This window comes from Lontra canadensis, unplaced genomic scaffold (assembly GCF_010015895.1).
Source record: "Lontra canadensis isolate GAN:19392208 unplaced genomic scaffold, GSC_riverotter_1.0 scaffold266, whole genome shotgun sequence".
Taxonomy (NCBI): Eukaryota; Metazoa; Chordata; class Mammalia; order Carnivora; family Mustelidae; genus Lontra; species Lontra canadensis.
Genome location: NW_022631260.1, coordinates 67,494 through 94,769, shown reverse-complemented (window position 1 = coordinate 94,769; position 27,276 = coordinate 67,494). Strand labels below are relative to the sequence as shown.

Genomic DNA, 27,276 nt, shown 5'->3' with positions numbered 1-27,276 from the left:
TTATGCATAACATATGCAAATCGACCACAGTCTAAAAATTCCGTCTGTTCTCCAACCCCCCCTCTAGTCACAAACAAGCGGGGCTGGCGCGGGGCAGCGGTAGTCGGGGAGCGGGTGGGGGACGGGCGCGGGGAGGGCTGTCCCGGAGGCGGGCCCGGGGCGGGGCATGGGCGGGGCCCGTGACGCGCCCAGTCGGCCGGCTTGGGGGCTGGACCTCAGCCTCTCCCCGCCTGGGGCCGCCGCGGCACCAGTAGTGGCTCCGCATCTCCAAAAGGGGCCCTCCAACTCCTCGCTAGGCCAGTCCGGCGCCGGGTCGTGGAGCCCTGCGCAACTCCCACTGGCCTCTCGAGGGATCCCTCCTCCAGAGTTTAGAGCAACTTTCCCCTCTACCCCGCGCGGCGGCGGCGGCTCGGGGACAGTGGCCACCTCAGGTAGCTGAACCCTGGGCCACGCTCCCCGCGCCTCGGCTGCGCGCGCGCGTCGGTCGCCCCGGGTCTCCGTGCACGCTGGGGATCCCCGAGCTCGGCTCTGAGGGCGAGATGCCCCTGGGACACATCATGAGGCTGGATCTGGAGAAAATCGCCCTAGAGTACATCGTGCCCTGTCTGCACGAGGTCGGCTTCTGCTACCTGGACAACTTCCTTGGCGAGGTGGTGGGCGACTGCGTCCTGGAACGCGTCAAGCAGCTGCACTGCAACGGGGCCCTGCGGGACGGCCAGTTGGCTGGGCCGCGCGCCGGCGTCTCCAAGCGGCACCTGCGGGGCGACCAGATCACGTGGATCGGGGGAAACGAGGAGGGCTGCGAGGCCATCAGCTTCCTCCTGTCCCTCATCGACAGGCTGGTCCTGTACTGCGGGAGTCGGCTGGGCAAATACTACGTCAAGGAAAGATCCAAGGTAGGACGCGGGCGGGTTCCCCGCCGCCGCTGTAGCCCGCGGGGACTGGGGACTTGCGGAGCCCGCGGTCTGTTGGCTTCTCGGGGCTGCGAGTGAACTTTAGTTTTTCACCTGAGAAGCGAGCAGTCGGTCTGCCTACCCCTCCCCCACCCCTCCTTCGAGCGAAAATCCAGACTAAGGGACTCAGGTGTGTCGTTACGGTGACCTTCTGTTAACTGAAATAATGGGTCCGGTGGGTGGTGCGAACCGGACAAGCTCTGGTTTTTTTGGTCTGGTTGTAACACGTTAATGTTCTCAAAGATCCAGACGAGGGACAGGTTATTGGAAACATTGCGTATGATCTGAGACACGTACCAATTCATGCTGCTAAATGGCCACTTTAAAGTCACCTACTGTTGTACTTCATGGTGTTCAGAAGGCATTTTGAATAAAGAGCGTGCTTCAAGGCTTCTGGAGACGGTTGTGATTTTTTTAGTGTGGCAGTTGGTGTGTGGAGTTTGGCAGGTGGGAAGAAAGTTTGTCCCGTGAAAGAGTAAAGCTGCTCTTCCCTTTTGAGAGGTGCCCTTGGCTTGTTGTGCCCAGGACGCTCCTAGATCAACTGCTTGATTAGAACATTCATTCTCTCCTGGTGCTGAGCCCTACACCACCACCACCTTCCCTTTCCTAACTCTCAGATCCACTCAAAATAGCTTGTTAAGTGATGGGGAGTACACCTTGGGAAAGAAATCCATATTTTTGTTCACAGGGCCAGAAGTGACTGCCTGGGTGGTAATTTATCTTGGAAACATTTACAGGTAGATGGGCAGAACTACGGGCCGTGGGGTACCCTGATGTTGGTCCGTGTACCTTACTGTCGGATAGTCCAGCTACTCAGTCTTTTCTACAGATGGTAATTCTGCCATTTTTCAGTGGCAGTTCTGAGTGATTTGCCCTTTTATTGTGGACTGGTCAGGGGGCACGTGGAGCTGTGGAAAACTTTTACGTTAACACTAGTGAGGCAAATGTGTGCTAGCACAAGAAGAAAGGAGCACCATTCTTCAACAATACATGTAGTATTTCTCAGTTCAAGACTGACTCTTTGATAAAACACATCCTTATTGTCTCATCTCTCTCATAGACCCAGGACAGTTTAAATAAAGGGCAAGTGGTGAAGACTGGAAATGTGTGGACAGGAAGAGGTTGGAGTGGGGGAACCCAGTTGTTGAGAAAACACATTGCTGTATGCCTTTCAAGCGGGAGGACACGAATAGAATGTCTGAGAGCACTTACTAATCAGACACAAAGTAAATCTTGGGAGAAAACGCTGCTTTCTAAATTTTATTTTGATTTGGGGAAAATTCGGTTACCTGGACTCTGGAAGGTTGACGTTGAAGTGTTTCTTTGCTCCTTTATCTTTGGGTGATTAGAAAGCCATTTGTCTCGGTTGGTTTTGGTTTTGCACAGAGTGACCTTGCCTCCCTGGGGCGGGAATGGGGAGGGGGGAAAGGGCCGGCCTCAGTGTTGCAGAAGTGGGTGTTGCTCCAGTCTGGAAGAGCAGATGGCTGCCTTATCAGTTATTCAAGTTTCATTTCAACTCAGGTGCTAAGATTTTACCCCCAGCATTCTGGGAACGTAATTTGCTCGGAGGGAGGGCAGAATTAGCTGGTTGAAAGATGTCAGGAACAGATTTGGGAAAGTTAGATGTTTGTATTTACCTGTGACTTAAAGGACCGTCCGTGCTGGGGTTGTAGGCTAGAATTTGACTGACAAATTGAATGAGAAACACTGTGTACGCCTGGGTAAGGGAAAAGAAAGATCTCTAGATAAGATTCTTCAGTTATAGATTCTCTTCTGCGGAGAACAAATAACTTCTCAGTTAACTCTTTCAGAAGGTGACTGAAGTGAAAAGAGAAATACATGTTTTGTCCCTAGCTAGATCTCCAGCTTTTCTTTGGTTGTTTTTGCACAAAGCTCTTCATTCCGGTCTTTTAGAAAAATCACCTCTAGGCTGGGCTATTCCGTGGCCAACTGGATTATTAGAGTCAAAAATAAAAAGGCTTGATTGGCTTGTTATACCATTGTCCTTAGCTTTGTGGCCTTGGGTCTTATTAAAGCATGATTTACAGTAGTTTCACATTAATTTAACTTTCTTCTCTTCCTCATCTGAGTGCCTTACTCCATGATGCTTCCCAGAGTAGTGATGTAAACCCAGTTTCCAGCTGCATCCTCCAAGCAGGTTTTGAGTAGAAACTAAATTTTTGAAAGGTAGGATGTATACATTTATCTTCAGAAGTTATTTCTAAGGTCTTATTATGGAAAATTTCAAACATGTATATGAGGTACAGAGGTCAGCGTAGTGAATTTTGCTCCGATGACCCATTTTCAGCAATTGCAACAGTTTTGGTTTTTTTTTTTTTTTTTTGGATATTTCTTGGAGTTTTATCTATTAACCCACTCATCCTAATTAAATACTTTTTTTCCCTTGGACTTTTAAAGGTCAATGAATAATGCAAGAATGCCCTTTATCTCAATGAAGCAAAAGCAAAAACAAAGGCATTGGGAATAAAATAGAAATATGTATATGTTGGGCCTAAAGTTGAAATTGTGGAAGAGACTGGAAAGAAATGTTAAAGGCTTCCTCCTTACTGCCAAAAAAGGTGTTACCAGTCAGACTTTATCTTCCTCCACTTTGTTGGAGAAAAATCCAAGGGTGCTGGAGACCCTCTGGGGAAGGAGTTTCCTAAAATGCACAGCGGCATGGCGCCCCCTAACTTCAAGCATGGTCATTGCTTCCAGGCTATCAAGAGATTTCTTGATCTATTACTCCCTTTTGGAGAATTCAGACCCCATCCAAGATAAATAGTGGTCATAATTTGCTCCCTTTGCTTTGGCTGCCTAGATCTTGGAAATGGCTGTTTTCCAGAGAACGTGCAATTTATGGAACCAAATGTTCTCCTGCTTGAAGCCTCTCACTGTAGGCTCACTATTTAGTCACTTTAAGAATAATAACTACTTTTTATTGAGCTGTGTGCCCTGTCTGGCACGGTGCTAAGCACTTTATAAACACTGTCTATCTGATTTAGCCTTCAGAATCACAGTCTTCAGCAAACTGAGTGATTAAATCATTTCCCCAAGGTCGCAAATTGAATGGTAAGCTGCAGTTTATCCTATAGGTGTTAGGGACTTAGGCGTGGGCTCGGGAACTTTGTGGCCTCAGGTAAGTTGTTTACTTTTCATAAAGTGTAAAACAAGGGGTAATAATACCTTAAAGCTTTTTGGGGGAGGGAGTATTAAATAAGATAACGTACGTAAAATTCTTAGTGGAGTTCTGTACCCCGGTGAATGTGACTGTAAGTGGAGGATTTAGAATTCTAACCCAGATCTGACTCCAGGGTTTATGTTCTTGACTGTTCTCCTTTTCGTCCTTTGATTTGTTCAGTGGCGTTTGCTCTGTGTGGGGTGCTCTGCAGGGCCCGAGGACACCAAGGTAAACAGGCATCATCCCTGCCTCATAGAGCTTCCATTCCCATGTACTGTGGAATCGTAGGATCCCATAGTTCCACTCAATTAATTCTCAAGCTTAAAACAGCGAATAGACAAAAACCTAAGCATTGAAGAAGAAAGTGGAACGCGGGGCTAATGTTTTCCTTCTGTTATTTGCAGGGAAAGTGCTCGCTAACAAGGTTGGTTGGTAGGATCCCCTGCCTGGTGTAGTTCTGGACAGTGGGGTCACGGGAGTTGTATTGTGAACAGATAGATCAGCCCTCCTGAAGCAGCACAGACAAAAGATGACTCAGCGATAAGTTGTGAATAAAAGAAAATGTGTTGCAAGGTAGTAGACCTGTTCCTCTCCAGCTGAGCACTGACAGTTGTGGCCCACCGTTCTCCGGTGATATGGGGAATATCTTTGCCTCAGGGGCGCTTCTTATGGTTGCAAAAATGGCATAATACACGTCAAAGATTAGGATATGTCTCAGGACCCAAGTGCAGGAAATGAGATCAGGGTTCACAGAAGACTGGGGCCATGAACTAGGAACCTGAAAGTCCAAAGGACAGCTGGTGTGTTAGTTGTTTTCTCTGAAGGTTTATGGCCCTCATCTTTGCTTCTCTTGAGTGTGCTCTTGAATTCTGCCCCAATCTACTTACCATCTAGCTTTGGCTCCTTCTCCATGCATCTGGCTCAAGATGGCTGCCTCACAATGGCCGCCTCAGCCTCAGTCAGTCTGAAATCAACAGAAACTTGATGAACATTCTAGAATCCTTGTTTTCATTCTCTGGAGGAAAGTCTGAGGGTTTCACCTTGGTCCTGGGGACCTGTCAGTCTGGGTTGGGGTGGTAGTGGGAATGTATAATCATATGAAACCACAGTTGCCAGGGCCGAAGAAAGGTCCAGTTCTTAGCATGGTGTTTGAGGACTAGACACCATGCACAGTGTCTCTGTAATTAAGACTTTAAAAGTCTGTCTGTGAATAAGATATTTTAGGGGGAGAGTCACTGAGTTTGAAGCACTGGAATATCTTCTAGTAGGGATGTGAAGAATGTCTAGAAAAGGTTTTTATTTCAAAATAATTGAGCTCCTGGAGGAAGGATATTAATTCAAGGAAATAATTTGTAGGATACAACCTCAGTGACGGGAAAGCAAGTTTCCCCATTGGGTGGGTTTTCATAATATTCTTGGTGAATTTTGTTGAATGACACTTAGAAGCAAGGAAAAGACTTGGGGTGTGTGTGTGAGTGTGCATGCGTTTACCTTGTAATTTCTTTTGCTCAATTTTGGGCCTCTGGCCATTCCACCACAACTTACCTGCTTGCATTGAAGTTGCAAATCAGTGGGTATCAGCTTAATTTATTTACTCACAAAACATTAAATGCCTTGCACTGTGGTGGACCTGTACATAGATATGCAAAGAGATGTGGAAAGTGATTATAAAACTACCTAAAAAGAGGGGCACCTGGGTGGCTCAGTCGTTAAGCATCTGCATTCAGCTCAGGTCATGATTCCAGGGTTCTGGGATTGAGGCCCGCATCAGGCTCTCTGCTGGGAGGGAAGCCTGCTTCTCCCTCTCTCTCAGCTTGTGCTCCCTCTCTTGCTGCGTCTCTCTCTGTCAAATAAATAAATAAAATGTAAAACAAAAAACAAAAAAACCCTACCTAAAAAGAAGTATACTGAAAACGGAGTAGAGTGAGATCGTTGTCACCAATTTTGCTTTTTCTTTTTCTGGTTAAACAGTCCCCTCGTTCACTGATTCATCATGTTTGTTTTTCTTCTTTGGGCTCTCAGCAGTTTCTCTGTTTACTTAAAATGAGAAGTGACCAAAATGTACTTAAAATTTAAGTGACCAAAAACACACAGACCTTTAATAAGAGGTCTTTAGAGCTAGAGAGGTATGAGACATCACACCTATCCAGTCCACCAGTCAGTCAGCAGGTAAGGTGTTTTTATATTTGGAGCGATGAGCTCTTTCGCAAGCCATGGGGAAGGGATTAGGGTGTGCCTTGGGCTGGAGCAAGGAAAGGTGTTTCAGAGAGGGGCTGGCCTCGTGAGTCAGGTAGACTAGGAGACGGGGTCCTTAGGTTAATTCAGCCACCTCAGCATGCAACTTGGGAATTTGAAATACAGTGAAGACTTAAAATTGATAGACACCCTTAGGTGGAATTATGTGCGCTCGACCTTGGGTATCATGAATTATTTCCCTTTCTGACCTTGTTCAGCTCGGGCAAAATTTGTAAATTCTTTCCTGTATCCTGACTCTGGCTGGAAAAATTTCAAATTTGTAAATAACAAGCAGCCTCGCATGTTACAACACCATTCCGAAGACACACCATGTATAGAGGATTTCTCTGCCGACATTCTAAGGTGGGGTGGTTTAACCCAGCAGGAGCGGAGGGTGTCTGCGAAGTATCTCCAGGCACCCCAGTGCCATGCCCTTCAGGATGAAACATGGAGGGCCTCGCCTGTGACCAACGTTTGCTCCGTTTGGCAAGACCTCTGCCTCTGACACACTCTTGTGGCCTTGGGTACATTAAGTGACATTTCGACCCAAGTCTATTGAGCACCCAGGAAGCAGCTTGCTGGCTAGCCTTCTAGGCTTTGCAGGTAACCTTCCAGAGAGAAGGTTCTTCGTTCCTTTTTCATTATTACAGCAACAGATTTGACCGTTCCTTTGTAGTATCACTTCATAGTTGTTAAGTAATATTCCTCTAAGAAATGGGTGTCATTTTCCTCTAGTGTTTGTCAAATGCTGACGTTCTGACAGTAATGATAGTTCAGATGTATTCTGCTGGGCCCCTGCCAGGGGTGCCCAGCGGGTAGTGGAATCCAGAGGCACTGGAATTGTAAATGCGACAGACAAATCATTTTATGATGCCAGACTAAGGAATTCGGTTTTGGCAGGTGGCCAAGAGCCGATGATTTGGCTCACATTCAGAGCCCTGTGTCTGTTTGCCAAGCGAGATTAGTTAGCTTGGTTCATTGTACATAGAATTTATACCCTGTTTCCCTTGATTATCTCAATCTTAAACCAGGGTGGCACTTACCTGAATTTCGTATCTTCTTTCGATCATGATCTGTGGGTTACATTCCTATTCTGGGTTTGGTGAGTCGGGAGGGACTGAGGGTTGTATTTTTCACCCCCTCCCCCAACTTGATCCCAGCCTTACAGACCTGTGGGTGTTCCGTCGTATAATGCAGGCTTTCAGATCCGGGACTGGATTCGGTCCGTACTTCCTTGCTGGGCAGCCCTCATGTTCTGTGCCACAGGAGTCCCTCCTTATCAGGCCACGCCAGGTTTTCATCCTTCAGGAGATAGAGTGATTAGTGTTTCTCAAGTTCTGGAATAAGTGTGCCTCTTTCATACTAAATGTTATTTTTCCTTCCAAAATGAGGCCAAAATGCTATTACCATATTTAAAAAGTTCCGAGCTACAAAGGCTCAGAGAATATGATGGTAGTCTTGATTATTTTTTCACTGGGAAGGAAACAAAATGACAAACTCAATTCCAGGTGTCAGTGACATCTATTTTTGGTTCTGTTGGGGGAATGTGAAGTTGTTTTGAAGTGTTCGGGATAATATTCTTTTGAGCATTACTTGGAAGTGGTAAGGACCTATGATTTTAAACAGTCTGAATTTCTCTGGGAGCTTTGCTCTGTGTTCTCCCGACACAACACAGCACATAGAACAAAGATTCTGCCTGTGCCCCTCATTCCACGCCCCCTCCTATGTCTCCCCGTCTTTCTAGTTAAACCTGAGAGAGAGCTCGGTGCTCTACACAGAACTGACAGGGAGTCTTTGTGGGTGTGTGTGCGCTTTTGGGTTTTTCTGGATGGCTCCTTTTGGATTCATACTGTTTTGCAGGTTAATTTGAATTACTGGAGTGGGTGGAAGAACAAAACCTTTTCATTTTTAATTTTAATTATTTAATAATTTCTTTTAAGATTTTATCTTCTAAGGAATCTCTGTACCCAACGTGGGGCTCAAACTCACAACCCCAAAATCAGGAGTCCCATGCTCTAGTGACTGACCCAGCCAGGCGCCGCCTATACAGGACCTTTTTAAAACACAAAATATTGGGGCACCTGGGTGGCTTGGTCATTAAGCGGCTGCCTTCAGCTCAGGTCATGATCCCGGGGTCATGGGATCGAGCCCCACAGGGGCTCCCTGCTCGGCTGGAAGCCTGCTTCTCCCTCTTCCAGTCGTCCTGCTTGTGTTCCCTCTCTTGCTGTGTCTCTCTCTCTGTCAAATAAATAAAATCTTTTAAAAACAAGCAAAATATCAAACACTCAGGCAGGAACATGCAATATTATTGGTTCAGACTTGGCCTGTTTTGGATTTTTGTTTTTGTTTTGTTTTAGGTTCACTGTGGAACCTCAGGTTTTGTCTTTTTTTCTCAAACCTCTTGACTAAATTTTGTTTTGCTTTCGTAGTAGGAATCCCTGAGGAGGGAATTATTTTAAAGAGCCTTATTTTAACCATAAATCACCTGCCTTTGTTTCTTGCGAACGATCACTCCTATGATCCATTTTAATGTGATTTTAATGTGGTTTTGCCAGAATGTAAGTAGTCCAAAACCCAACACTAATCATGTCATCTCCATGCTTTCAGCAGACTAAACCACACTCTCACCCCAGTGTCTACCATATGTGCTGCAAACTTCTTACCGTGTCATTTAAGGCCCTCCATGTCTGACTCCGTTTGACCCCATCTGACCCTACTGTGCTTAATCTCCTGATGACCGACTTTTCCCTCCCACTCCCTGAAATGCTAGAAGCTGATTTGCCAGGCACACTGAGCATCCCTGTCGTCTTCTACTATTCAGAATCCATCTTAGTGACTTCTCCATGAAGCTGTCCCTTCTGCTTTCCAGAACTCTGTGGGTAGCTCAGTCCACGCCTCCCTGCTACATACAGACATACCTGTATTTACTTACTTAGTTACCCTACCCTCCATTTACTTACAAACTCCGGCAGACTGTTAAGCTTGATAGAAATTTCTAGTGCCTCGGAATAGTCTCTTAAAATTCATAGGTGCTTGACTTAATTTCATTATCTTCAAAAGGAACTTTGATTTCAAAGGATGTCAGGGTGTCAGAAAAGCTATAAATATTTTGTTAGGTGAAAAAAAGATTTTGCAGTGTGGCCCCTAATTTGATGTCAAAGTCTTTAAATATTTTATTATATTAACATGCTATGAAGGAGCATCTCAAAGACAAGACTTCGGCTTTATGAGGTTTTTTTTCCCTCAGTTGTGAAATTTTATTCTTGGCCCCAGCAAGTACTGGGGTCACGCCCAGATCTTGGCAGCTCACACATTTGGACGGGTCTGGCGCCGGGAAGCAAGAAAACCCCAGACCGTGAGCTTAGAGCCCTGGCTTCTGGCAAGTTCTGTCTCAGGACCTCCATCTCCACTTATTAATGAATGAGATGGATTTTTATTTTTATATAAAGTTCTATTTAGTTGGTACCTACCACTAGACCCTAGGATGGGCATTTTACATTTTCATTCATCTCGCCTTGACTCTGGGCAAGCCTGTTTTCTGAGCCTTGCTTTCCTCATCTACACCATGGCTATGATACTATTTCTCTGCCTCAAGGATTATAGGGAATTAAATGAAAATTGAGACTGAATTTCCATCTGAGAGGGCAGATGGGTGCTCTTAGCACTTCTTATTTGATTCCAGAAGCGACTCCTACCAGCGGTCACACTCCAGCGCTGACATGACAGTAATCCTCAGCCATGCCACCGAGTTAAAATTGGAATGTTTCCTGCCAGCTTTAGGAATCAACAATGCCAAGCCTGGGCCAGAAACTGCCTGAGGAATTCCTCTCCCTTCCTGCTGTTACCCACCTCCTCCAGGTACCCACCACCCTCCCCAGATTAACAAGCACGGGTGGTTGGTGACTCTCCACCGTCTAGGAGGAGGCGTTGCTCAAAAACTCTTGGTTTGGCCACAGAATCGCCATGGTTTGCAAAGTGCGGTGGTTGGGTCAGCTGCATCAGCCTCATCTAGAAACTTGCCGAAAATGCAAGTTCTTGGGCCTCTCCCCAGACCTCATCAGTCAGAAGCTTGTGAGCCCGCCAGGTGATTCTCACACTTGCTCAAGTTGGAGAAACAGTAAAATGAATCAGAGGATGCTGAACGGGGGTGGGGCTGTATCTTCCTACACTTTCCCTATTCGTGAGAAAATTAGAGTTCAGTCGTTTGCTCAGATCTGAGTGTTTTTATTGCTAAGACAAAAACATACAAGCACGTGAGGCTCATCTGGGAGATTTCTGAGAAAAACCCACCACCTGTGAACATGTTAGGATTTTTTTTCTGTTGTTTGTATCAGTAAACAAGTTTTCTAGAGCCAGAATTGGAGCGCAGCTTGGAACTGATGGCCTCCTCCTTCTGTGAAATGGTGGGGGAGGGGGGTTGAGGCGGTGAGAATCTTGGTTAAGGACTGCGGGGTGTGGTCGCCCTCCACCTGCCCAACAGTGTCGCAAGAAGTGGGAGCTGAAGGCTCCACGAGGAAGGGGGACAGGCCCCTCGTGATTTTGGATGAGTGCAGACCACACGCATAAACCACCTGGCTTAGATGCTAACTGCCTGTGCTCCCTGTGAATCCCACACAGAAGCCTAGAATGGTCTCTGGCCCTCCAGGGTTAGGGATGGCTGCCCCATGGGAGACCTGAGAAGGCAGACTGGGGTGGGCTGAAAAGCTGACCGCCAAATCCAGCTTGGTGGGAATCGATGATAGGACCTGGAGAAGGGCTGGCAGGAGCAGTTGCTTGTCCTTTTCTTCCTTCTGCGTGGAGGCCTTTGAATCCCCAGTTAAAGGTTTGAGTCTGCATCTGGTAAGTCAGGAGAGTCATCTGAGAATCAACCTACTTGCTTTATCTTGGAGTTGAAGCGGTTGCCCTGGAAATAAGAGCACCTGTTTTCAGTTAACAAATGCTTCCTGATATTTTAGAAGTGGTGTTTAGTGGTGGAAGGACCATGCTTAGTTCTACAACGTTCCATGCGTTACTTTGGGTTTCTCCCCCGCTATAAACTGGGGCTTTGTATAGGTCTTAGAAGAACACGGGGACACATAAATGAATGATCCCTGTCCTCCAGATTCAGAGCCAGCCACCCCTTTATTTCTAGTCTCCTTGCTGCGCCCCCAAATAGTTTATACTTCGCTCTCAGAGGAGCCTTTTACTTTCTTCTCCTCTAAGTTACCCCTGTGGGTCTCACCCCTCCTCTGGGCTTCAGTGGGCCTGTAGCCAGCGTATTCTAGTTAACGTGCTTTTTAGAAAGTTCTGTGTACAGTGATTTCCGGTTGACACCGTACTGCCGGAGTTGTCTCCTGAGCAAGCTCGGCGCGTGAGTAAGGACAGCTTAATCTCATCTCTGGCATTCCTTTGTGTTTACCAGGTGCCTCTCTTTTGACAAAACACTTTTGTATTTCCTTGAAGATTTTTTCTCCCTTGGTCATTTATCTTCCGACTTTGAAACAAGTGTGAAAACCTTGGCGGGTGTTGACCTGAGCTAACAAGAAAAGCTCCCGAGACGCCGACCTCCTCCCATGGAACCCCGGGCCTGGGAGCAGCCCCTGGGGGCGTGGGGTTTAGAGTGGGCATGAGTTTGCCCTTCAGTGGGAGTATCTGAAGCAAAGACCCTCTGGACAGCTGGTGCTTTCCACCAGGAGTGAATCAGTCTCCTTTACCCTGTGCTTCTGTTAACCGCTCTCCCGCCTTGAAGCCTTCGTTCACAGACTCAATACGACCGCCCTTCTTTTTCATATTTTGTCTTTTTTTTTCCCTTTACAGTTTTCTACGATTATGGAATGGGTGCTAGGCAAGGGTGAGACGGATTTAAATGCTTCAAGTAGAACTGAAGATCTCTGTTCCCCCCAAACGGGTGACTTGGCTAGTGTTGGGCATTGGGTAAGCGGTACTGATGAGGCATGGCTTGGTGATGGAGGCTTCACACTCCGCAGCCAGAGTGACTGGGTTCGAAAAGGCAAGGGACTGAAACTCACGGTGCCTCAGTTTCCCCATCTGTAAAATGGACCTGAAGAGGGCTCCTGCCTCATGAGGTTATTTATGAATATTGAGTGAGGGAATATTCATGAAGCACACGGAACAGTGTCAGGCACGTAGTAAGCACTATACAGAATGTTCAGTAAATCAGTGTGTCTCCTCAATGTCATAAGTTCTGATTCCAGCTGATTTGCTGTGTGTCATTTCTTTAATTGAGCTGATACATTTTGCCAGGTGTTGAAGGGCACATGTAAATATAAGATCTGGCTTCCTAGAAAATAATCTGACTTTATTTACTCCAGCATAGCTGCAGTGTCCCTAGAGAATTGCAGGTAGTGTTTTGGCTGGTTTCTCTTAGCTTAAGAAGATTGTTTCAAGGCATTTTTCATAATGTGTTTTGACTGGTAACTTTTTTTTTTATTACCCATTTATAAAATCTTGTCTTCCCAATTATATTTGAGTTATGATTTCCTTAACATGTTTGAGGATTCATGGCTGAAGAGAACTTAAGGACAGACACACCTAGTTTCTGAGAGTCCTGCAACCACAAACATTCTTGTTTTCTCTTATTTTCAGAGCCTTTCTGAGAGCTGCAGGTAAAATTTTGTTCTTCTGATAAGCCTATTTCTAACATCAAAAGAAGTCAAATATTGTGAGACCCTACCCCCATATTGCCTTAAGGATTAGTCATGAATTTGTTTTTCTATACAAAGAAGATAACTTGGAGAGGGGGGTGTGGTGGTTAATGACTTCTACTGAGAACTTGGGGGCAGGGGAGACTCCTGGCCAAGGCTGCTGCTCACCGTCCCCATAATCAGGAAATGAAACAGGATGGTACGTGGAAAGTGCCACCCCAGAGGGCCACCTGGCTACACAGGTCCTCGGGAAATGGCAGCTGTTAAAGTGTGGAGAAAGGCATTGGAAAGGATATGGTTAAACGCCTCTCTTAATGTCCTTCACCCTGAGTCTGGCTGACTTTTGCTGATTTCATAAGTGCAAGGAAGCCCTTATTCAAAACATGTCTCTGGTGACTCGGGGAGCGCCGGGGGAGGGCTGTCCTCTGCCGGTTCCCTCCGCAGTCTGCCCTGCGGTGTGCTCGGGCGTGGGCTAGCTGCCACCCTCACGCAGCGCACGTAGCCCTGTCACTCAGCCCTCACCCTGCTGGCCGGGAGCCAGGCCTCCGGGGGGGAAGGGCTGCCTTTCCAAACCCAAACGGCCTGTATTGATATGTCGATGTTCCCCAGCCTGTTTACTGTGTTTAATTGCAGAGCTCTGGCTGAATCCTCTCCAAGGAGAGGAATTAACCACAATTCAGAAAGGAATGACAATAGTTTCTGAAATTCTTGGCCTTACAGAGTTTCCACGGCCTCTCCAGGGAGGGTGATTCACTCAAGTTCATGCACGAAGTGCAGGATTCCCTGGAATAGAATCTTGATACAGTGCAGTCTTTACAGGCCTGTGAATCCCCTGTGATTTTATGCAGGCGGGTGTGTGTGTGTATGCGTGTGTGTGTGTGCGTGTGCGCGCGCGCACGTGCATTTCTGAGGTGAGGGTGGGAACCTAACTCTTTAATGAAGAATTTCAAAGAGCTTTGGCATCTGGTAAAGCTGCCGTCATTGAGCTAGGAGAACTAAATCGAAGGTTCTAGAGTCTGGGTAGTTGGTGGTGGTTTGGATGATTCCAGAGCTAGGACCAAATTCTTAGTAGAGTTGAACAAGGGCACGGATGGAAAAGTCTACCTGGGGACAGGTTTTCAAGGGAAGATGGTAAATTCCTTGCCTTCACATGAACGATGCTCTCACCTGACCTGAAAGCGGTGGATAGACCCACATCATCAGAGCAGCTGAGAGTGGGTTTGGCCTTATTACTTTTCATTTTCAGAATTACCAGTGCTCTTGCATTTCAACAAAATCCATGCATGGGGTGCATGATGATTATTGCTGTAAATTGAAGGTGAGGTTTTGTGTCCCAGTGCTCTGGGTTCAGGAAGAGGCTTTTCTTTTTTCTTTCCTTTCCTTTTTTTTTTTTTTTTTTTTTAAAGTCAACTTAGGGCTTGAGCTCAGGACCCTGAGATCAAGATGAGCTGAGATCAAGAGCCAGATGCATAACCCACTGAGCCATCCAGGCACTCCAGGAAGAGGTATTTTTAAGTGTAGATTTAGAACAAATGAGGAAGGCAGAAGTGGTTCTCATTATAGAAATAGAATAGCAGAAAACATTTGAATGAACAACTTGAGGTTTGTTGAAAGGATTACTTACTTACAGTTGTAGTGGTCTGGTGTTCTGACTCCTCTGAATTGTCTGGTCAGATACTGAGACTTTGGGAAGGAGAATATGGTACGTAGTTGGCCAAAGCTCATGTTATTGCCCACCAAAAGCACATTTCCTATTTTTTCCTCATTTTTTTACATAAGTCTTTAACTAGAAGCACTAGGCGGAAGGAAACAGCTAGGTTTGATCTTAACCAACCAGATAGACAACAAGCAAGATGCCAAGATAATTCGTGACAGTTTGCAGAGTTTCCTGCTTTGTTCTCAAAAATGCCTACATTATCTACAACTAATTTCTTCATGCCAGTCTGGATGAAGTTAGAGTGAGTATAAAAGGTTTCTCAAGTACTTTTTATGTTCATGAGCGGTTCGTCATCACCTTGAGAGTTTGCTTTTTTGGTTGTTGTTCAATTTCAGATGAAGGCTAGAACTGTCAGAAGTGTGAACTTTGCAGAGTGACTTTTCTGGAAACTCCGCACATGGTTGCCTTTATCTTGCAAAGATGCCTTATGAATATTGTACAGTAGGAATTTAAGTGACAACAGTGGGTCCCATGAGCGGGTCCTTGAAGATTACATACCCCTGAACAAAGAAGATGGGGAAAGGCTAATGCAGTGATCCCAGCATTAGCTTTCTTGTCCTCTGGATTTAAGTTCCTTGCCCTTGCAAAGGATTTTTTGTAGTTTTCTTCTCTCAGTCCTTGTCAGAGCCAAGTGGAAAACCATGGAAAATGACATTTTGGCTTAATTTATCTTTCGTTTTTTGTTTTGTTTTGTTTTTCTTTTCTTTCTTTCTTTTTTTTTTTTTTTTTAAGAACAAAACTTGGAAAGATCATGCCTCTTCCAGTTTCTCTCTAGCTTTTCTTACGGTTTACCTGCATATAGCAGTTTGAATACTTCTACTAATTTTTGCTTTTCTTTTTAAATAGGAGAACTTCAATTTTAGAGCTAATGTCTTTGTTGCAGGGACTAACACTCCCCCTACCCCGTTCCGAATTACCAAAGGGGACCCCTTCCTCAGTGGGGGCCTCTGAATACAGGATGTAAAGTATACAGCCCCAGGACTGCCCTGTTCACTGTCCCCATGAAATGTGTGTGTTTAAATATGTGCTGAACTCCAAGCACACAGAAAAATGACCCTGGGAGTATATAGCCTTCAGCTCCTTGGACCCAGAGCTGACTAGGAAAATTGGCAGGTTTATCGCCTTGGCGGTTGTCACCCATCTATAAATTGGACCCATTTCTAGCCAGAAAGTTTGAACTCTTACCTTTTCTACTATGGTGAGCTGCTTGGCTATTTTTGCAAGCTAACAAAGCTACTTGATCCCCTATATCTCTTCTCAAGTCTTTACACACCCGAGTTCTCTTTATGGTTAACTGTCTCAGGGTGGAGAGAGGAAGGACCCTGTCCAGAGCCCACATGGGGGAAGGACCAGAGGAGGCCCATGGGATGTGGATGGCGTTGAAGGATGAGGCCTTGCATTTGGATGGGGTACATCTGAGCTGGGCGAGGAGAGATGGGGGAGTGCCCCCCTGGAGCTCAGGAGCTGTCCCAGAGTAGCTTGACTTCTTAGGAGACCACAGACGGCAACCTCAGAGTACAGCCTGATGTAATTTTTTGTGACCATGATTAAAAAATTGGGATAAAAACCATTCAAGAGAGTTTATATGCAGATCTGCTTTGGTTGCCCATATGTCTCCTAAAAATCTGCGGATTTGGAACACTGGGCCTTCGTTGCAAAGACCTGCAGATTTCCTGGTTGTAGGCAGCAGAGCACACATTCTGGAGGTCACACATTATATTCCTGATTAGCTTCAGTCATTTCTGTTACTTGGAAGCACCAAAGCTATTTGAGTCGGCCAGTCCTGGATTGGAAGCTGCAGAGTACTTAAGTAGAATCTGATCCTTGAAGGGGAGACATTCAGAAGCCCTGGCTGAGGGGAATAGCTAAATATATAGTGAAAGAAGCAGCGTTTAGTGTATGCCAGGCCTTGAGCTCAGCATTTTACAGGGCTTAACTCCTTCAGTCCTCATAAGCCCATTTTACAGATGAGAAAACTGAGGTAGAAAGAGGTTAAGTACAGGTTATCCTGTACTTTGGTTGCATTTTATTCCATGTATGCGTTTGCTCAAGAGCATTCATAATTGAAAGCAAATCCTTACAAAGACTGACTGGTATTTCTGTCTAGCAATGAGAGGGGTCTCGCATTTGGCAGTGGACCAAAATACGGGCTTGAAGGTCACTCAGCCAGGCAGCTTTGAAGTTATGCTATTCTTGACACCTTTTTTACAGTGGATTCACATTGATTGCAAATTTTATGAATAAAATGAGTTGATTAATATTTTGATGTACTAAATTCAATTTTATGTAAAAGGCCACTTTATAACTTGTTTAAGACCAAGTCATACTAGTGAGTCTGACTCCAAAGTCATGAGCGATGTGAAGTATGTTTCTCTAAAAATCTAGGTCATTCCTAAGGAAGTGGTTAGTCTAATCGGAGGCTGGATGAGGCAAACATATCACCTTTCCACCTATGGGTCTAAAATGATCGTCACTGCTGAGTAGACAATGTGTGTCCCTGCCTGAATGTGGCCACCCAGATGTCTAGAACACCTGTCTCTGGTCTAGAGCCAGCCTGGGAGGGTTTCACCCCTCCGCTCATTTCCTTCTGCTACAGAGCTCTGGAAAGGCTTCCAGGGGTGGTGGTGGTGGGTTGTTGTGGGGCACAGCGGGGTCGGAGGAAGAAATGATGAATGCATAAGGGGACACGGGATTCATTTGCACATCCAAGAATGCAGATCTACGGCTGTATTGTATGAACTACTGTGGGCCACGCTAACATTTCACTAAAGTTCTGTAAATTTCAGGTATCAATCTAGTCAGCAAGTTTTGGCAAATAAAAAGTCTGCCATTAATGAGTCGTTGTCCTGGTCAGTGCCAGTGTTACTGCTTGGCATGTTGGTCCCGCGATAATTCAAGTGCTCTGGCCCCGTTTTTACTATTCCAAAGCGTTCTCTGCCTTTATACGTTATAAATCCCTTCCCAGCCTCGATGAGGCTTAGATCGCCCTGCAGTTGAACCGATCTGTTTCCGGGGTTTGTTTCTGTCCCGTGCACAAGTTGGCCCAGAATTGCATGCCCAGTTGTTGAACGGAGCCTTGCTTCTCAGGACATCCTTACCTCCTGGTTCTAGACTGTATCAGAGACCAACTTATAGCTGGGAGCATGACCAAGCCAAGACCTATCACCTGTGGCTCATGTCCAGAAAACACTGATAAAACTGGCCTGTGTCGTTTGGACAGGCCCACTGAGGCCCCCAATAATTTCCTTCCATTGTTTCAGACTTGATGCTATGGTTTCAGAAAGCAGGGGAGAGGGCGAAGATTTGCTCTGGCCAGAAAAATTCCCTCTGCTCCCCTTCCCTAAGCAATTAGATTCTCTGCTGACACTTAGGGGTTTTGTCCTAATAAGTCCCTGGGAGGGTCTAGCTCTTTTTCTGTGTGTGTGTCTGTGTTTTACAGATGCAAGTATTTGTAAAGGAGGTACTTTTGTGAGTTTTTATCTCTTTTCTCAGTATTTACTGGAGACTGCATTCTGAGGTAGAGAGGTGTTTCATAACACCCTGAAGAACCCTGATGCTCCTTCTAGAGTTGCTGCTTAGCTGGAGTCTCAGACCTTCAGAGGCCCTCCAGCCTGTGCCCCTCCTTCTAGAAAAGAAACTAAGCCCGGGATCACATAATTAGTTGCTGAGTGAACCAGATGGCAGGCATCCAGACCACTGACCTTTTCCATAGAGTAGGGCTGTTTAAGAATATAAGATTATATAGCATTGACGGAATGCTGCTTCTTTTCAGGACTTCACAGTGGGGAGAGGCTGAGATGGTAGGGAATCTCGCCTATAATTGTTTGTGGCTTAAGTGACTTTCATTATTGGCTCAGTGGTGGCTCTTATAATCCTAATAGCTGCTTCCAGGGATGAGTAATTCCCTAGTCATTATAGGTGACTTCATTTATCTCTTCTTCCCAGCCAGGCCCATCATTTCTGCCTGTTACCGATCAGCTCTCTCCAAGCCATTCTTTGCTTGATGGTACCATCATTTGTTAAATCTTGATTGCAGTGGCCTCAGAATTCCACTTTCTGGATGAGGTTCAGGCCAACAGCCTCACGTCAGCTCCAAGATATGACATTGCATCAACATTGTAGATGGTCAAAGGCAGGATACGGGGATCGATAGGCGCCTGAGGGATAGGGTGATTTCAGTGTTAAGATCATTGTAAAGCCAAGTCACTGTTGAGCCTTACTCTTCTAGTATGCAGCATGTGTGATGCCTTTAAAGCGACACTCTTTGTTCATGTTATCATGCTACGGCTCACGGTGACTTGGCAGCCACAGCATGGAAGCTGATTCATTGAGCCGCTCGTGCATTAATTTGGACCTCTACCTGACTGATCATTTTACCGGTAAAACAGCCCTGCCCTTTATGAGGGACAATACCAACTGATCAGTACGTGTATTTTGAGGATAGGCTTTTAAAATGACGGAAATCTTGGGGCAGCTGGGTGGCTCAGTCAGTTACGTGTCTGCTTTTCGCTCAGGTCATGATCTCAGGGCGTGGGATCGAGCCCTGTTTTGGGCTTTCTGCTCAGCAGGGGCATCTGCTTCTCCCTTTCTCACTGCTCATGCTCTCTTTCATGCTCTCTGTGTCTCAACTAAATAAATAAAATCTTAGAAAAAATTAAAAAATAACAGAAATCTTGGGGCACCTGGGTGCCTCAGTTGGTTAAGCATCTGACTCTTGATTTTGGTTCAGGTCTTGATCTCAGGGTCATGGGATCGAGCCCCATGTTGGGCTCCATGCTCAGCAGGGAGCCTGCTTGAGATTCTCTCTCTTTTCTTCCTCTGCTCCTTCCCCCTACTTGTGCTCTCTCTCTAAAATAAATAAATCCTTAAAATAAGATGACAGAAACCTCTGTTGATCTAGGTAGAATGTAAACTTACTCTGTAGAGGACAGAGCCATTTGCTAATTTATTTACTTAATCACATTTTAAACAGACACCTTCCATGTGGCAGGCACTGTGTTAGGCACTAAGAAGGCATCAGCCAATAAAATAGGAAAAATATCCCTGTCCTCATCTTATGTTGCCAGTTCCAGTATCTTCCCTGCATATGTCTCATCCCTATGAAAATATTTTAGGAATAAAGGCAGTATCCTGTGAAGAGAAATAGCTTTTGCACTTTGCCCATTGTTTCTACTCCTTGCTGTAATCTTCCCATGGAACAATTAGAGGTTTGGTACCTGCATAATAGTAATTCTCTAATAGTAATTTTTAGTAGGATTTGTTGGTATGGCTTTCTACTTTATTCCTCTGCCTGGCTGATACAGGTAGTGCCTGGGCAAAGGAAGAGAAGAACTTCGGGTTCTTGCCTGATGTGATAGTTATCAGTAGGCAAGAAGACAAGCATTGAGAAACATACTCCGATGTTTCTGTGGCTTCATCTATGAATTGGACCTGATTACGCTGCCTGTGGTAACAAATTGTGGCACAGCTTCCTTCCTTTCGACTGACCCTTCCCTCTTCTTTCTGTCCTAATCATTTTATTGAGCAAGCCTGATCTTTTCCTTTGTTGTGATTGGTTCCTGTTTCTTTGTCAATGCAAGGATCTTTAGCCATTATTCTAAGACAGCGGGTGATTTGGTGAGATTTGGTGATTCAGGAGCACTTCTTATAAGGCATAATCCCTAAACTCCATTATCTACTGCATCTGATTTTGTGGGTCTAGGATGGGAGCCCAGAACCTGCTTTTTCAAAGAGGAGGATTAGAGAAAAGAAGGGCATCCTCATGATGCTATAGCTGGGTTACTGTCTAAAATATTCTAGGACTGGGGGAATATTGCTGAACCGCTTTCCACGTGGGCTGAGCCATAAGGTATGACTTGGCTGTTAATCTTACATGACGAAGGATCTCGATTTATGTACTGTCCATGCAGTTAAGGAGCCCACGGCTGCCTGTAATGTCACATAGCGCCCAAAGAGACTGCATTACTCTGCTGTTCCCCAGTGGGAGAAGGTGTCTCAGCTTTGTTAACCGGCTTTCTTGGGATGTCTCCACAGGCAATGGTGGCTTGCTATCCAGGAAATGGGACGGGTTATGTTCGCCATGTGGACAACCCCAACGGCGATGGCCGCTGTATCACCTGCATCTACTATCTGAACAAGAATTGGGACGCCAAGGTACAGTGGAATAAAGGGAGTAGAGCGCGGGGCTAGAGAACTCTAGGGAAAGAATTCAGGTGACTTAGAGGAGTTCATGATTCCCACGGATGACTCTTTTCTACTTCACCATTTCCTTTTTTTTTAACCATTTCCATTTTGTCTCCTACTGTGGTGTTAGTACTTAAATTGACCAGATGAAAATAATGGATATGACGTTAATTGGGAGGGGGGGGGCAGTAGGAGAGGGTCATTACAAGGTTATGGGAAGGGTGATTGATAGGAAGAAGGTAATTCACTATTTCAGGAATGGGGAGTCAATTTTTTTTTTTTTTCTGCCTAAACCAGAGCTGATAGGACTTTCAGTGCACAATAGGATACATACTTTTTCCTTCCAGCAGCAACATTGACAGAGTCCATAAAAATAGAACTAACTGTAGGATATAAAACCGGCCCCAAGTGAGGGTTCCCACACAGCCTGGGTGACCCGTCTCATTGGTGGCCGCTTGCCATGGCTCACCATGGTTTGTGAATGTCAGAGGCATTCTGGCTTATTTTTATATTTTTGAACATATAGATATATAGAGATATGAAGTCTGGTTCCATGCTTACGGACATTTGTCTGGAATTTGTATGCTTTCCGAAACTTAAGGATGATTTAGGAGTCTGAGAAGTCAGAGAACTTTTCAAGCTCATTTGGCTTTTGAACCTTCTGCATCTCCATTTCCTGTTCATTGGGGCAGATACTGGTCATCCTGAAGCACAAGGATATTTTATCTGGGGTCAGGGAAACAAAACCTGGGAAACCAGTGAGTCAGATGTCTCGTCCCCTCTTTGGTAACATGACAGGAATACATCCCTTAGTTGTCTTTTAAAATCTTTTAAAAGGTAGTGTTATAGGCAAGAGAGTAAAGTTACCATGTCAGTGATAAAAAATCATGAAGTATGAAATCATGCAACAAATACATGAGTGCCTGTTAATGCCAGGCCTTGTGCTATGCAGAAATATTGATGTGTGGGGCCTGGATTCTATCTTGATATGGTCATCCCAGCAGGCGGTTCAGGTGTACGTATTTTTAAGAAGAAATCCAAGGAAGAGAGTGATGCATGTCCTAAAAAGTGTAGATAAGGTAGTCGGAGTTCAGAAAAAAGAACATGGACCTTCCAGCTGCTGAGATAACATAGGAGCTGGAGCAGTTCAAAAGAAAGCTGTAAATTCTAATTGAAGGGGATGTTATGTGTGATGACTGTCCTAGGACATTCTTAATATTAGATGGAACCCTATGAAATTTCCGGTGGGTTTTTGTAGGTCAAAAACATTCAGATGTTGATAGTTTTGTGTGATTGGACCTAATAGCACTCCATTTTGTGTCCAGGGGTTTCATGACTGGGGGTAGGAAGGCTTCATTCCATGTGAGGTCGATAAGGAGAGATGACTAGCTAAGTTGGAAATAAAATGAAGTATAAGGTGTAAGGCTGTTGAGAATTTTGGGAGTAATGCACATCCGGACTGGAGGTTGGAAGATGGCATTGTCTCCAGATGAGGCTGAAATACTGTTGGTAGTTAATTATGTGTGAGGCTAGGAAATAATCCATCTTCTTTGTGGCCCTCAGCTACACGGGGGGGTCTTGCGGATATTTCCGGAAGGGAAGTCATTCATAGCGGATGTGGAGCCCATTTTTGACAGACTCTTGTTCTTCTGGTCGGACCGCCGGAACCCGCATGAAGTCCAGCCTTCTTACGCGACCAGGTAATAGCCAGAGCCATGATGCCTCCTGAGAAACTTCTGTACAAAACCCAGTTCCCAGAGAAGTCCCTAAACTCATGTCCCATGCATACGAAGGACCAACCGCTCTCCAAGGCTGATAGCTAACCTGTTTGGAGGCTATCACAGTTGAAGGGGAAACTAGATTCCTTAGGTCAGCTGGAACTATTAACATATTGTTTTCTGTAATGTCAGCTGGAACTAATAACAGATTATTTTCCATTAGGTGAGCATGGTGTATTCCCGATTTCCCACAGTGCTTTTCCCTTTCTCCTTTGCCACTCCTCCCTTAAACCCGCCTAACTTTGAAGTAGTCCTAGAGAGTTTTGGTCATCACATACCAGGAATTCTGATGGTTAACTCTGGATGAATTTATAAGTTGCCTATTGCAAATAGAGAGAGAATCTTGAGAAAAGAGAGAGGAATTTGTTCTGACTTCTTTCTCTTTTTACCCTTTCCTTCCCTTCAAGTTGGTTTGGGCCCACTGTACCCATCATGTCCCAGTAATGGGATATTTAAAAGCCCCTTCTTTAGTTGAAGCATGAGAAGATTTTCAGGGGAACATGACAAACTTGTTTAGTATTAGTCTAGAAACTGTTGATGTCATCTTACTTTCAGAATATACCTTTCATTATCTTTGTTTTATGGCCCGAGCTGTAAACCAGGCAGTGGCAGTGTGCTGTGGGGATGCAGCCCGAACTGGGAATTGCAGTTGGGGGCAGGAGGAGACAACTATGGTAAAATAATGACTGAACCTTAACAAGCCTAACTAAATTAGAATCGCATTTAAGATTTATAGGTGCCCCCCCCCCCAGGAATCCCAGATCTGAGCCCCACACAGAGTTGCATATTAAATGTCAAATTGGAATGCGCCCTAGGTGAGCAGGTAGCTGATTCTCCCCTCCCAGAGCCTGGTTGTGGCTTGTTTAATAGGGTATGATAATTGGGCCCTGTCATTTGTGCCAGCATTCCCTCGGTATTCCCCAATCTCTTGATCATCCAAGTCACAGGAGAAACATTAGCAGATGTTGATGAGCCCTTGAAAAAAAAAAAAAAAAACAAGGGCTATAGGAATTCCAGTAGCTAATAATAATTAGAAAATGAAACTTTCTGAAAACTCATGCATGAAATGATTCCTATTACAGTCTATCCCATAGATGGGATAAAGCAAATTAGTGGAAACACAATAGAAAGCTTGAGGGCATCATTATTCTGTTGCATCCTTGCCTCAGTATCCAAAACCAAAGAAAGCAGGTCAAAAGAGTTTTAAGTGTCCTGTTGTTTAAATAAGTTGCTCTTCAAAGCTTTACGCATCTGTCACCTCCTCTTCTCTGTGTTCCCCCCCCACCCCCAACAGCTTGGGTCTCTCAAGTCTTGAGCAGAATGACTCCCTTTGGGGTGCTTGGGTAGCTCAGTTGTTAAGCGCCTGCCTTTGGCTCGGGTTCAGATCATGGACCCAGGGTCCTGGGATGGAGCCCTACATCGGGCTTCCTGCACGGCAGGAAGCCTGCTTTTCCCTCTCCCACTGCTTGCTTGTGTGCTCTCTCTCTTGCTGTGTCTCTCTCTGTCAAATAAATAAATAATCTTAAAAAAAAAAAAAAGGCTCCCTTCTTGTCCTTTCTGTGTAGATCATCTTGACCTGTTACATTATTCGTTGAATTGTTTGTCTCCCCTATGAGAGCCTGAGCTCCTTGAGAAAGAGGCAGATTTATTCACAAAGATCATTTGAATTCCCATTGCTCAGGATAATGCTTGCTTCATACTTGGAATTCCTTACGTGTTTTTTTACATTAAAATAGAATTGAAACCAGAGAAGTTTATTTTAAATTAAAATTGGGATGAACTTCTAATAATAGGGAGAACTTTAAATGTTCGCTTTATGAATGACTCTGATGTGATATTTATAAGTATTTTTTATTTTTTTGGTAGTATTTCTAAACTTCTTTTCTTATATTTGCTTATCTTTCACAGATATGCTATGACTGTTTGGTACTTTGATGCTGAAGAAAGGGCAGAAGCCAAAAAGAAATTCAGGAATTTAACGAGTAGGTGTTTGAAATTTTTCTGTGACTTTTAATGGGGTCAGTCTGTGACTTTTATTTAACATTTGTCTATGTATTCTAATAAATACTTGACCCTTGAACAATGAGCGTTGGGATTAGGGGTGCTGACCCTCTTTCCGATAATCTTCATATACCTTTGGACTCCAACACTTCCTGTTGACAGGAAACCTTAAATATGAACAGTTCAATCAGCACATATTTTGTATGTTCTATGTGTTATATGCTGTATTATAATAAAATAAGCTAGTGAAAAGAATGCTGTTAAGAAAATCATTAGGAAGAGAAAATACACTACTACGCTGTATTTATCGAAAAATATATGTGTAGAAGTGGACCCATACAGTTCATACCCATATTGTTCAAGGGTTAGCTGTATTCTGTTTGGTCTTGACTGGGGCTTAGCTTCATATGTAATGACATCTTGGTGGGCTAAATCCCGAAACCCTGGCCTTAGCTGTGCTGGAAAAATCAGAAAAAAATGCAAAGGACCTCCCCTATGAATGTCCACTGATTGCGTGACAGTAAATAGTTAACTTTCTCTCATTAATGTTCACCCATCAAACATAACATTCAGTTTGGCTCATGATTTTGGCACATTGCATAGGGGATACAATGGAGCCCAGCTAGAATGGTTAATGTATTATATTGGTGTGGGACTGTTGACTGTGTCTACAAACACTCACGTAATACAAACTGAATATGTCCTTTCCGGTGTTAACACCATTCCTGTCCTGCCTCTAGCTGTAAGGCAGCATTTCCCAAAATATGTCGTACTGAAACATCCCACTAGTGATCTCGCCATGTTGGTTTGTGAAGGGAAAACTTCTGGCCCCCTAAACGTGGGAAATGTTACATGCTGTGTCCTTCTCTCGAAGACTTACAGTGGTCATTGGCATATTAATCAAGAGAAGTTAATCTGAGATTGAAATAAAGATATGTGCAGCATTGCCTGTTACCCATTTGGTACCAAAGAAAACACATTGTGCTAAGTCCTATGGGGGTGGGCATCATGCTCAGCTTTGGATTATAAAATGGGAGGTGTTCACTGGAGGCTTTTTTGATGCCATTTGTGGCCTTAAACTCATCAGATCTGGCTCCTTACCCTCTTCATTTTCTCTTCTGTCCCCAACTCAGGGAAAACTGAATCTGCCCTCACTGAGGACTGACTGTGCTCTGAAATCCGCTGGCCTCATTCATTTTGGTAATGGTTCCTGAGGTCTCTTGAAGAGTTGAGATCCAAAGAAGGCCTCTTCCGTGACTCGGTGACAAGAAGCCCCCCTACTGCTTGCGTCATTCACATCCCTGTCTTATGTATGGTACTTTGTGTTTTCTTGCCAAGACTGCATCCACCTTCAGACACTCTCTTTGTCAGATGAACTCATTTGCTAACTCCAGAAATACCTGCAGACGACCTAGCTGGCCAGCGGTTGAACTGATAGATTTCATAATACTGGCTACCAACACAAGATCCTGGAAGCATGGGCAAGGGAATGACTCTTACTTGCACTTTATGTACACTTCCTGGTTTGAAAGGAGAAGGTTTGCAAAGAAAAACAAAATGGCGACAGATGCCGAGAGGCATTCATGAAGCCTTAACAGCAGGAAACAGAAATTTGTGTCATCTGAACAGTTTCCAGATATTCTTAATCCCGGGCTTTTTTGGGGGGTTTCTGGAGAATTATCACAACCTAATGACATTATTACCTCTAGAAAGGGCTGCTGTCATTGTCATCAATTTAGAAGTATCCTGTGGGTGGACACTCTCTTTTTCCTGGTCCTGTAACCTGGATTTGCTGCCTGTGCCCCATTTTGCTGAAAACAGAGTTTTCTGGTCAAAGGTGATCTACCATGTATTTTTTATTTTCATTTGTTAGTTGAGAACCTAATTCCCCAAAGGCAAAAACTAGACCTTAATTGTTTGGGTTACTTTGTTGAAATGGAATTTGAATTTCAAGCAAAGGGGAAAAGAACCCACTTGGTAGGTAGTTCAGAGGCAACAGCCTCTGGGAGCTGGTATCAAAAGATGTGGGTCTGCTAATACACTGTAAACCTGTGTGCATCTTGGATTGTCTGAGAATGGCAGAAGGGTTGGAAATGTAGGCGCTCCCGCATTTCAGTTTTCCCTTTTAATGAGCTCACCCTTCTTGTTTAACAGAATGAGAAAATAAGAAAAAATGGGGTGTTGTGTTTTAAAAAGGAAAATGAAAAAAGAAAAAAAAAATCCCAGAAGACTATTTTCTGTCCCTAGTAGCCTTTCTTTAACAGAATTGACTCTCAGATCCACTGTGGTTGGCAGTATGTCCAGAACTATGGAATTTACCAGAAATGGGGAAGGTCCTACTACTGCAGTGAGCATAGGTCCCACTGTCTCAAGAATCCTGAATTGTGCACCTATCTTATGAAAGTTAGTCTTCCTAGTTTTCAATTCCATTCTCACGTTTTTAACTCCCATTAATTTCTTGCATACAAATCCCATGAACATGAAAGAGCCAGAAGTATATTCTTTTGTCATTTATAGATATATATACTTTCCAAGAAAGAAGCTCCCCACCCCCCACCCATTTCTGGTTTTGGAAAGTTCCCAG

The 27,276-nt window shown here is 44.7% G+C and overlaps 1 protein-coding gene across 1 annotated transcript; it reads left to right on the top strand.

Moving 5' to 3' along the window:
* Window positions 1–236: 236 nt before the first annotated feature.
* On the top strand, window positions 237–26,901 carry LOC116862576 (egl nine homolog 3). The gene is made up of 5 exons (XM_032849935.1): window positions 237–896; window positions 20,764–20,883; window positions 22,477–22,613; window positions 24,600–24,673; window positions 25,826–26,901. The coding sequence occupies exons 1-5, from the start codon at window positions 540–542 to the stop codon at window positions 25,855–25,857; spliced, it is 720 nt and encodes a 239-aa protein (XP_032705826.1). The 5' UTR covers window positions 237–539; the 3' UTR covers window positions 25,858–26,901.
* Window positions 26,902–27,276: the final 375 nt, after the last annotated feature.